Genomic DNA, 12,004 nt, shown 5'->3' on the forward strand with positions numbered 1-12,004 from the left:
TTTCAGAGTCAGACAAGAATGACTTTGCTGCAATATTTGAAACTTATAAATCTCATTGCCCCCTATCAGAAAGTTGTTCTGCTCCTCTTACTAAAAAGCCAAAATTTTAACGAACATCTATCATTCTCAGGTAAAGACCAAACAGAGCTTGAATTTTTTCAAGAGGAACCAGATGTCGCTCAAAGCCGATGTGCTTTCATCTAGAAATGAAACCGGCCCTCAAATTCCTGTGTGGCACAAAGGTTGCTTGCAGAGATGTCACTGGAAAATGAGATCTAAAACACGACTATTCTGAATTCCAGGAATCTTTGCTTTGAATGCCGTTTCTAAATCCCCCCTGCCTATTTCTTTTACTCCTCTACCCCCACGCTGGCTCTGAAGCTGGCTCATCACTGCCCAGCCGGGAGTCCTTAGCATGCTACCCCTCTCTCCAAGTGCTCCAAATTATAAAATGCCTCACAGGATTGTTTCAAGGGTTAAAATTAGATAATATTCCCAGCACATACATATTTAGTGTTCTAAAAATGTTAGCTGTTATTAATCATAATGAATCAAGGGATATACAGATGCTGGAAATACTGTACTGAGCTCTCATGCCACAGGAAATCCTCAAATACTTTTGCGGTAATTACCACCTGTAACTGAAACCTGGCTTTGCTAATAAATATTTTGGTGAACGTGTTGAACAGAAATTCCACACTTCTTAAACTGGGTGGAAAGTGAAGATGGAAATTAAATGAAGACTACCTTCTCAAAGTTCCCAACTGCATAAACCTCCCGAGGGGGACCGGGGTTCGCTGCTTTCCCCCCAAGCAATGGGGAAGGACACCTTAGTGTCTTTGAAGTTAACCAGGCCTCCTCCAAAGCGCGTCCTGGTGTGGAGGGTGACCCGCCCGCAGCGCTCGAGACCGGTCAAGACCCCCCAGGCCCCTGCCCGCTCTGGCCCAGTAGGACCTGATTTATAAACGGAAACGCGGGACGTGGGGGCCGCTGACCTCACGCGGCAGCCTCACGTCACCGGGCACAGCCTCCGGGAGCATAGGGCTCCAAGACTCCGAGAATTGCAAGAGGAGATGACAGGCAGTCCCGGCTTGCTAGCCCGGACCTCGGGAAGTGAATGGCCGCACAGCGGGCGGTCCCGGCGAGGGGTGTTAACCCTTTCCTTCCAGCAAAGGGGAGGGGGCGGTGCGAGCCACTCAAGTAAGTTCGGTAGCACGACCGAAAACCATCACCCCCATCGCAAACCCAGCTGTCCCCGGGTCCGAACGCGCTCGCGCTGTCACCTCCCGCACGGCCCGTGCCGGCAGGACCGTGAACTCCACCCCGGCCCCGCGCCTCGGGGGCGTCCCCGCGCCCAGCTAACCTCGAGGCTCTCCAGGCGGTCCTTGAGGGTCTGCAGAGAGCGGCTGAGCTGCTCCACGACGTGGCCGGGGTCCCGCGGCAGGTCGCCCATGGTGTCCTTGCCGGGGGCCGCCTGGCCCGGCGCCTTGCCGCCGGCCAGCCCCTCGCAGCGCGCCAGCTTGCCGGTGAGCTCGCGGATAGCCTCGCGCTGCGCGCCCAGCGTCTCCTTCTGCTGCACGACGGTCTCGCGCAGCTGCAGCACCGCGGCCCGCAGCTCGTCCTCGGGGCTCGGCGCGCCGCCCTGCATGGGCATCGCGGGCAGCGGGCAGCCGGCGCGCGCCGCCTCCGGGGGCAGCGTCGTGCACACGAAGCGGCTGCCGGGCGCCGGGCCGTCCTGGGCCCTGGCGGCCAGGGCGAGAGCCACGCCGGCGGCCAGCAGCGCCAGCATCCCGCCGCCTGGCGCTCAGGCCAGCATCGGCGCGCGGGCGGGCGCCGTCGGGGCTCGCGGCCGGGCGCGGCGCTCGAGGGCGGCAGAAGCGGTGCCCGGCCGAGCCGCCAGCCGCCACTCAGCCTTGCGCTCCGCCCCGCGCGGCTCTCTGGACCGGCCCGGCCCGCGCGCCCTTTCTTAAACTGGGGGGCGGTGCGGGCAAGGGCGCCGCGAGCCTGATTGGCCCAGCGGCGCGCGCGCGTCACGCCGGCGGGGGTGGGGGGCGCCTGCTGCCAGTGCGGCGGGCGCTGAGGCAGAGCTGGGGGCTGGGCGCGAGGCCCCTGCCCTCCAGAAAGGGGGGCTGAGATTAAAGAAAAATGCCCTCGGGAGCCTTGGCTGGCGTGTCCAGGAGCCCTCGGACCCACCCGCGGACGTCGCGGGCTGAGGAGCAGCGGGGAGGCCCCTAGTGCCCCTGCACCTCTGGCCAGGCTGCTGGGCTTCTGGCGCGACGCGAGGCCTCCCTTAGCGGTCGCCGCAGCTCCGGGGCTCGGGGTGGGGGTGACTCCCACTTCACAAGTGAGGAAGGTGAGGAGGAGGAGGACCCAGAGCTACCGTCGCGAGGCACTGGCGCGGGCCTGCCGCCACCTCACCCTGAAGGCGGCAGGGAGATGCACGAGGCTCCCCAGGCCACCCTCCGCGTCCATGTTCCCGTCCCCGCCTTGGAAAGCTTCTCGGGTCCGGGGGGACCAGAAACGGGCTCCAGATGCTGACTGCAGAGAGACCTCCGCACAAAAGGCGTCCAACAAGAGGAATGGAGTGGGGACCAGAGTCACAAGGCACTCTCAGAGCTCTCCTGTGTCCGGCGACAGCCCGCCTGGTGGTGACCTTATTCAGCAAGACCTGATGTTAACGGAGTTCATTCAACCGCAGTCGTCGCGATGGTGCCACATGGTAAAACACTGCCCCACCCTTGTAAATGGGGTGCCCGCATGTCCAGGCTCTCAATTCGAGACCACTGTCCTCAGGTTCTTGGAGAGAAGAGATATGGGCAAAAACCCCAAAAGGCAGGAGCAAATTTGTTTCAAAATCTTGTCTGTGGTTTATAAACAAATTCAGAGAGATTTTGATGCACATCTACAAACTGAGCTGGTTTACTTCACATTATAAATGGAAATCTTTATTTTTCTCTGTTTTTAAAAAATCCAGTTGCAAGGTCATTAATCACATTATCCATTATACCAGAAACAAATGGATTTGTCACTAGTGCACAGAAGCTGAGGCTGATTCTGGAAACAAATTGTGTCAAAATAAATGAAATTATTATGATAATACAAAACAGACGGCAATGATTAATCTTCAGAAACCAAATTTTGATCTGTTTTGAACTTCAAACAATAGTTTCCGTTATGTAAATAGTTGCGGGATTTTCAAGGACAATGTTGCTAAATTACAAGGAAAGTTCTATTCATGAAAATCTCTTTATGGATAAAAATTAGAGAAAGAAAGTCTGGTCAAATTAACACCCAAAGCAGAGGGCAGTGGATGCGATGATGGTTCAGGTAAGAATATTCATCAGCAGAAACGGTATGGAATGGGCATGGGGATGGGTCTTGGGCTAGTGTGTCCGAGGGTCTCCATTACCAGCAGGTATCAGTTTCATGTTGTAAATATGACCTTGAATAGACTCATTCCTCCTTCGTCTTTCTCGCTTCAGCTCCTCGAAAACTCCAAAAGTTCAAATGAGCCCACATATACACAAATTGCAATAATGAAGGTAACAGGTTGGCAAAGCACTTTCTAAAATATTACATTTTAGATGATTCCATAAGGCACCAAATCCAGACATGTTCAGAATTATCCAGATAAGGATTTCACTTTCAATTTTCACTCATAGGTTTGATTTTTTTACTCATAGACCTAGGTGGACCTTAATTTCATGCAACAATAGAATAGCACAGCCTATATTGTTCCATAGATCCTTTCTTGGCACAGACTGATACATTCATATTTGCAACCGCTTGAAATAGAGGCTGGTTCCTTTAATAATTAAATAAAATCAAGTGTGTTTCCAGAATTCTGATTTCCTCCTGAACAAAGAAAGCGGGGTACAAGAAGACATAAAAATAACAAAGTATATATCCTGAAATAATCACCCTTAAATTTCTCAAAAGAGCTTCCAATATGAGAAGTGATCAGTGAAATTGCCAAAGCCCAGATGGAAAGACCGAGGCATTTAAGGTGTTATTTTCTTTGGAGGCAGTATAATTAGAGGCTTTAGCTAACAGGGTACATGCTATTTAGAGTTTTATTTTGTCTTCCTGGTGGAAAGACTGCTGGCTTAGGAACAAGGAGACCGCGTCCCAATACCAGCTCTGTCACAGCTGTCACCGTGGCCAGGGCAAGTCACTTACTTCTCCCCTCTGGACACGCTTTTCCTGTGTGTAAGATAAGGGGACAGGACTGGACTCTCCAAAGACCCTTCTGGCTACGCTCGAGAGCTGGTAGTTTGAGCAAAAAAAATCACTGTTCAGTGTGATGAATGTTCTAGATCCTTGTTCTTTCCGTTTGCATTATGAACCACCTGTCGCCAAAGGTGAACATGGGAAGGCAGGCTGTTTGCGTATACAGCAGGCAAACCTTCACACGTGGAGGTGCTGTGGCTGTCGTCGAAACCTGTTCTCGACAACGTAAAAGCTCACCCTTGATTTACTCACAACACAACCACCTTGCCTACCTGAGGAAGCCTGCATGTGTGACTCACGCTCCCCGTGAGGGCGGCGATGTGAGAAACAGAGACCAGGGCCCACAGAGTTCTCTCTACTTGAAAAGTCGTGCGGAGCCGCAGCAGTGAATCAGCGGCACCTAATCTCGTAGAGTAACTGATGCTGCAGCGGAGTAACCACCCACTCGTTCACTTTGTCTCCTGGCTCCCAGGTCGGCTGAGAGCCCAGTATGGACTCAAACCGTGTGCTGGGAATCCTGATGAGCTCGTTCCGCCTCCATTTTGTTTGCCCCATCTGTTTGGTTCCCTTGTTCTTCTCACATGCATTTTTATCTAGGTCTTCTGGGAAATGTGCTAATTTCCACCATGGTGTCAGAGGATCCTATCTTACACTTTCTTACATTTCCTCCTCTCTCTCTCTCTCAGTGCCACTTGAGATGTCAAGAACGGGGGTGTGAGCTCAACAACAGAAACCAAGGACAGCTCCCTGCAAACATGACTCAGGAACTGTCCTCGGTGCTGAATTTCAATTGGGAGGAGAGCTAAAAATGTGTGGTGTGGGTTTTCGTTGTTCTTGTTTGTTTGTTAGGATTCGGTGCAGATACAACGGAACTTAGAGGCTCCAGAGAATAGTAACTAATACTTTTTTGTGGCTAAAACGCTAAGTTCCTTTCAGGAGTGGATTTTTAAATTTTTTTCGCTAGACTGAACTGCATGGTAGAGTAGAAAGTGCTTGAACTTGAGAGTCAGGCAGCCCTTGTTTCAAATCTAGTTTTATAACTTGCCATTTGACCTTGAGAGGGTAGCTTCACCTCTCTGAGCCTTAGTTTTCTCGTCTCTAATGTCAAAGCTAAATTTACTATAAAATGTTATTGTCAGGCTTGAGTGAGATAATGTATGTGGACATGTTTGGCATATAGCAGGTGCACGACAGATGCTAATTGTCCTCTTCCCTTTCTCCACTGAATTCAGAGCCGAATTATATAAATCTTTTTAAAAACAACGTTTTAATTTTTCCTTTATTTTATTAAATATCCATTTGAAATAAAGCATGAAATTTTAAGAAAGAACAGGCCAACCTCTTTGGAGGAGAGGCAAAGAATGAGAACTCCAGGACAACTTACTGGCGTCTCAGCAAGAGAAAGTTATCTTACTTTGTGGTATTTTCAGAAGATAAAAGATTGTGGTTTTTTAACTTTCATCAGATGACTCAGTGAAACTATCTCCAATCTACGCTAACAGAATATATCGCTAGGCTATGTGCCCAGACCCAACTAAAAGATTTGGAGTCCTTGACATTTCAGCAATTCCGAGTTTGTACTGCTCTGGGATCCCAGTAGATATAAGGCCCACAAATAAAGCAAATGTTCTTTCTTCAGTGCATCTGTGTTCTCGAGTAACATTTCTGCTTTAATTTTGGGAGCACGTGACGTGAAACATTGTGTATCAAGAAGTGCTTCTGTACAAGTATATGTTCGCACGTGGCTGAAAAGACATGATTTAAGGGAATTCGTTGTTCATACTACCAAACTTATTTCAACAAACAAAAAAGACTTTTGGTGGCATCCATTTGATTTCAAGCAATGGAACAAGTTGCTGGATAAACCAGGGATAATATCTTAGCTCAGTTTTTAAAAGTAAAGGAATAGCAGACTGGGGGTGGTGGGAGGCTGGAGGAAGGAACTCTAACTTTGTTCGCTTGGAGGAAATACTAGAAGAATGTAGTCTCGATTTCTCTACATTTGGAAACACTTAGAAAGTACCTCACTTTTACACGGGTTACAAGTAGTGACATTGACCTGTATCTAATAGAGATTTGTAGCTCAATATCTCTGTCTAGTTGAGGCACACCGGTAGGTTTCTTGAATCTTTAAAAGTGACACTTGGAAGAGACTTTATAGAATTTTGAAGACTAGGAAGCAGTTAAAGAAAGGTTAAGAGTTCGTGTGGCTCCTTAACATCCGGGCCAAGCCGGGACTCAGGCTCTCTGGTCCCCAGTCAAGGGCTCTTTCCTCTGTGCCACTCCGTGACTTAGTCATTATGCCCTTTAAAATGATTGGCTTCTTCAAAAACAACTTTCTTGAAAATCAGTAATTTTCCGCCCCAGATGCAATGACCATTTTCCTTTGAGTTCTCCTGGAATTCATTACGGCATTCAGCTTTGTTGGCCCTTTTTTTATTATAACTTTTCATTGCCGGTGTCTACGAGATTGTATTCTTTTAGTTCCCCCCCCCCCACTTGCTTTCTGGGTATTTTTTTCTTCCTTGTCTTCTTCTGTAGATCTTCTTCCATTACCTACCTCTTAGGGACATGTGTCCAAATTTGAGTTGTCATAGCTCTCCCCTGTCTCTGACTATACTCTCCACCTTAACAGTTTTATGCTTTGGGCTCTGATCTCTATGTCTGTAACTCTACCTCTGATCTGTACAGAGCTCGAGAACATAACAAACCAATGGCGTGATGGACATCTCAAAGACATACTACCTGTACCTCTAACTCAATATGTCCTCAACTAAATTCATTGTTCTCATCTTATCTCTCTTTTCTTCCTCCTGTACTCCCTATTTCTGATTATTAACGCATCCTAAATCATCCAAATTGAAAACTTTGGGGTTATCTGTGTCTCCTCACCTACCCTCTAAGCCATTCAAATTCTAGTCAGTTTCTAAGTTCTAGTTATATTTTTTGCAATATGTCAACTCTACATTCATTGATACAACCTCACGATTTCTGTTCTAAACTGTACAATTGCCTCCTAACTGAACTCTCTGCCATCTCGATTTCAGCTTCCATTCTACTGCCGGGTCATTTATCCTGAAGCGTAGCGAAAGCATTTAACTCCTCTGCCCAGAAAACTTCAGTATTTCCCTATGCAAATTAGTAAACTCTTCAGTCTCCCTCATCTGTCCCCCAATTTCCCTTTCAACCTCTTTTCTACTATATTCCTTGATCTACCCTTCGCTTTAATCGAAGTAAGTTCTGTGCTGCTTTTCACACATAACCCACACTTTTCATCCTTCAGCTTGTTTTCTACATCCAGAGTGACCTTTCTGCCCATTCTAGAACCAGAAAACTCCTTCATACCTTCACGGCTCTACATGCATGTTACCTTCTTCCCAAAGTTTACCCTGACTTTGCTCAGTCTAAAGTGACACCCTAGAGGATAGTAGTTTATCTTTGCATTTTTTTTTTATTTCTCTTACTACTTTCAGCCTGTATTATAATTATTTCCTGCTCTGGACTGTGAGCTCCTTGTGGGCAGCGTCCAGCTCTGATGTACTTTCTCCTTTCAATAAACATCTTGTTGGATGCCTTCGCACAACAGTGATAGCGCCGTGGGAGGGAAACAAGAAGGTTTTGCTCAGTATATAATCTGTTCTGCTATTTTACAGGAAGAAAGTCACTGTGTTACAATGGCAAGGGACATTTTCATGGAGAAGTTTGGAATGAAATTAGCCCTTGAAAGAGATAATAGAAAATGTGACAGAGGGAAGTGTTGGGTATCGGAAGGAGTGGGCAAGAGAAGAGAAGGTTGAAGCCACTGGAGAAAAACTAGATATGTTGTCAGTAATCTCTGACTTTTAGTCCTCTGTTCCAGATCTGTTCTCTGTTTCCAAGGATACTTTAAGATAAATTTAGCTCATTTCCAGTCGCTATCGCTCACCTAGCATCCACATGAAAAGGCAGCCATTACTTTGGCCAGGTGACCAGAATAGCTACTCGCGAGAATGAACCAGGTGTGAGTAGTAGCGATGTTCTGTTTTTAATAGAGCCAAGGAAAGTGGGGGTTTGTGTCTGAAATGTCTACATATTCCAGACTTTCTGAAATTCTCCCATCTGGGTACCCAGAAGGAAGTGTCACAGAAATGGTGGGGAGAACATTAACATATTTTTCTGCTGGCTCTATAACACCACTTGATGGGGGTTAAGGTGAAATTAGAAAAAAAATAAACCTCTCTCCCAGCACTATTCGAGGTTCTGAGCCCTAAGAGCAATTGAAATTAGAGGGTCAGAGCCAGAACAAGTTCTCCAGTGACATTGATTCTCAACATATTAGGTTTAGTGCATCCTCGAGCTTTGAGCTAAAATTCTCATTGGCTCTTTCATCTCGGCTGCATCATTTATTCTCCCCAGAGTCTTGCTGTTTGTACCTGGGACAGCCCCTCTTTAGCTGAATGAAAAGTGCAAAGAGATTGCCTCTTTTCGATCGGTAGTCTGGGAGGAATCGCACGACTGCCAGCGTCAGCCAGGAGAATGTGTTCATCTCTGTCCCACACCTCCCATTGCCATCTCCACGCAGCCCGGGACCTCACGAAGTGAATTAAACCCTTCGTGTACGTAGCTGCCTTTGTTGCAGAGGTGGCCACTAATCCCATCCCAGCTCTTTCTTCTTTTGCTCTGCAGTCCAGTCCAGCTAATGAATAGCCCATCTGGGTGGAAGTGGGTAGAGGACATTTCTCTTAAGTATAAGCATCCTAAATAAATAAATTCTCCAACTAAGGTTTTCTTTCCTCTTCAACAAGAGCCAGTTAAGCAATCTTTATTTCGCTCCCCAATTCAAATGAATCCCAGTTGGGAGTCACTAAAAAATATTTTTTAAAACCCTTAGGATTAAGGGGAAATCTTTTGTGGAAAGAGATACTGTGCTATGATTGGTTTTAAGTCCGACTTCCTGAAAACTACATAAGGTAGTAAAAGGGTTATGAGAACAGAGCCATAACACTGTACTGCAGCTTTGAGTCTTTGGATTTGACAGATAAGGTCAATTTAATGCAAAAAAAAACCCTCTCAGGGCATATGAAAGCAAAAAAGAATCTGAGTCAATGTGTGGTATTTTAGGTCAGAGCTTAGTCTTCACTCTTTTTATTGTGTTTCATATTTTCCTTTGCCATTTTGGTACTAAAAATAATTCTCTCCATTTCCAAACTTTATAACAAAATAAATAGGCATTAGGTATGCTACTTGAAACTACAGCTAGTGTTTTGATGCTTAATCTTTATTTTTCAACAAATAAGCAGTATCCTGAGACCTGGTTTGAAAAACATCTAAGCCGGGCAGCGTAAATTAAAGAATGTGTGTATTTACTGGGGGGGTATGGCAGGGGTGGGGAGATGGCCATTTTCATTGCGATTGAAATCAATGTTAATCCTAAAATTATTACATAAATGCAATTCATGATGCTTCCGATCTCAATGAAGGTTATGCTTATAAACTAGCCAAGAAATAGCTCAACTGATAAAGATAAAAGATAAAGATTTGTTTTTGTTCATTTTTGTCTCCGACTTAGAATAATGCTTAGTACATTGTCTTGTGTGTTGTGAATAATGTGTTGTGAAGGTGCGTTGTTGTGTAGAGGGCTGCATGCATCCCAAAATATCATTTCCACGAGTAGGTGGCATGCCAAATGAGAGTAAAAAGATCCTAACTTCGGGTTACTTGATAGCCTAATTTGCTTCTGAAAACTACCGGCAGGACTAGTGTATTGCAATTTGAATTATACGTTGAAAATGTGTAAGTCCAGCATAACAGAAATAGAAGCCCTCCCGATTTTGACTGCCTCTTGGGGAATTAGAAGATGGAGGAATAGCCTCGCTCCAAAGAATAAAAATCTTAGAAGGGCGTCCTTTGAGGAGAAGGAGCCCAAAACAGATAATAGGCCTGGAAGGGCTTTTCTGCTGGGGGAAGCCTCAGCTGTTCTTGTTCTATTATTGCAGTTAACACTCCTTATGGAACCTCAGCCACCATCCAAACCACACAGACACACACATACACAGACGTTGCAAATAGAATCTTGGCAATACAAAGCAAAAGAATGAGATCATTCATTTACCTCTGGCATTGCTTATGGCCTGGTTGCCATATTCTAGAGCACAGCACTTGAGGAATCTTGAGTTGAACAAGAGTTATTTCTGCAACCCTCCTACCCCCATGGGCCAATATTGATAACTAGGAGGTACAAAAGGCTCGTTTGTCTTCTCAACCCAATGTAAAAGTGAACTCACTGAAGCTTTATTGAATCATCAATCATCATTATAAGCACATGCCTTTAGAAGCCGATTTTGCCAAATCTAAAACGGAAATGGCTTTGTTAGGAGCCAGCACATTGGCCCGTTTCGTGACCAGGATCTGAGCTAATGGACTGGAAAAGAAGCATATTGAAACTCAGTTCCACAATATGCCTTACGGTTGGAAGAAATGAAAAGCAACCAGGAAACTAAGTGGCAGAACGAGGGGGAGGGCCTGCCCAGCAAACGTTCACATCTCTTCTATTATCTACGGAAGGAACTAGGGAATTTGATTTAACAGTTTCTGGGTGTGAAATAAGTACAAGTAGTTCAATGATCTAAAAGCTCAACTTGAGTCCACTAATATAACAACAGTTTTCATTCCAGACAGAACACCCTAATCCTTGGACACAATTAATATTAAATGAGGAATTCATTGTGGAAATGGATCCTGGTTGTTTGTTTTTTTTTTTTTCAATTTTTTAAAATTCAGCTTCTAGTTGTTTTCAGTGAGAGGATTGGTCCAAATAACCTCATAGCCTGTCTCTATTAAGCTCAAATTGTTCAAACTAGTTACACCAAGAAGGGAGAAGACGAATGGATATTGGGTGCATGTAACGATACGAATCCTTTCTCTCCCTTTCCCTCACCAAAATTTAACCAGAACCAGAAAAGGTGTAAGTTGGAGGGAATCTTGGGTGTCATTTAGAACAACTCCCAGATTTCACAGTTGAAAATATGGAGATACAGAAAGATAGAGGGACCCGCCTAAAGTCACACGGTTAATTTTGGTACAAGTTGAACAAGGAACTTCTAACTTTTCATCCAGCACATTCCCCATCTCACCTTGATCATTTCTCCCTCCATCTCTTCAGCAAGACTATATCGAAGATCAGTTGTATTACCTTATCTACGTCTCATCTTCTCTCTAGAGTTGTTTATCTGCTGGGTGAAGTCATTGGACTACCTAAAGGTGAGGAGAGAGACATGGGACAGAAATAATAGCCTAAAACTTTCCAAAATTGATGGACACTGTAAACTCATAGATCCAAGAAGCTCAACGAACCCCAAGCCCAATAAACATGAGTAAAATTACACCAAGGCACACGATAATCAAGTTTCTTAAAACCAGTGATAAAGAAAACGATTCTTAAAATCATCCAGAACATCTTTAAATTGCTGAAAGAAAATCTGTCAATCTAGAGTTCTATAACCCAGTGCAAATATCTTTCAAAAATGAAAGCAAAATACAGACTTTTTCAGACATACAAAAGTGAAAGAAAAATCACCTGCAGATCCACAGTACGAGAAATATTAAAAGAAATTTCCAGGCATAAGAAAAATTATACCAGGTGAAAATATGGACCTATAGAAAAGAATAATAAACACCACAAATTATAATGACATAGACTACATGATTGTAGAGAAAATCCTATGGAATCTGCAAAAAAGCTACCGGAACCAATAAACCAGTTTAATAAAATTTTAGATTTCAAAATTAATAGACA

General features: G+C 45.2%; 1 protein-coding gene across 1 annotated transcript in view; it reads right to left on the reverse strand.

The window, feature by feature from the left end:
- Nucleotides 1–1,858, reverse strand: part of NPTX2 (neuronal pentraxin 2) — a 7,454-nt gene extending 5,596 nt beyond the window's left edge. The window contains exon 1 of the mRNA XM_039876353.1: nt 1,364–1,858. Coding sequence (XP_039732287.1) covers nt 1,364–1,789 — 426 coding nt within the window. The 5' untranslated portion in view covers nt 1,790–1,858. The remainder of the gene's footprint in view (nt 1–1,363) is intronic.
- Nucleotides 1,859–12,004: the final 10,146 nt, after the last annotated feature.

Source organism: Pteropus medius, unplaced genomic scaffold, assembly GCF_902729225.1.
Source record: "Pteropus medius unplaced genomic scaffold, Ma_sr-lr_union100, whole genome shotgun sequence".
NCBI classification, from domain to species: domain Eukaryota; kingdom Metazoa; phylum Chordata; class Mammalia; order Chiroptera; family Pteropodidae; genus Pteropus; species Pteropus medius.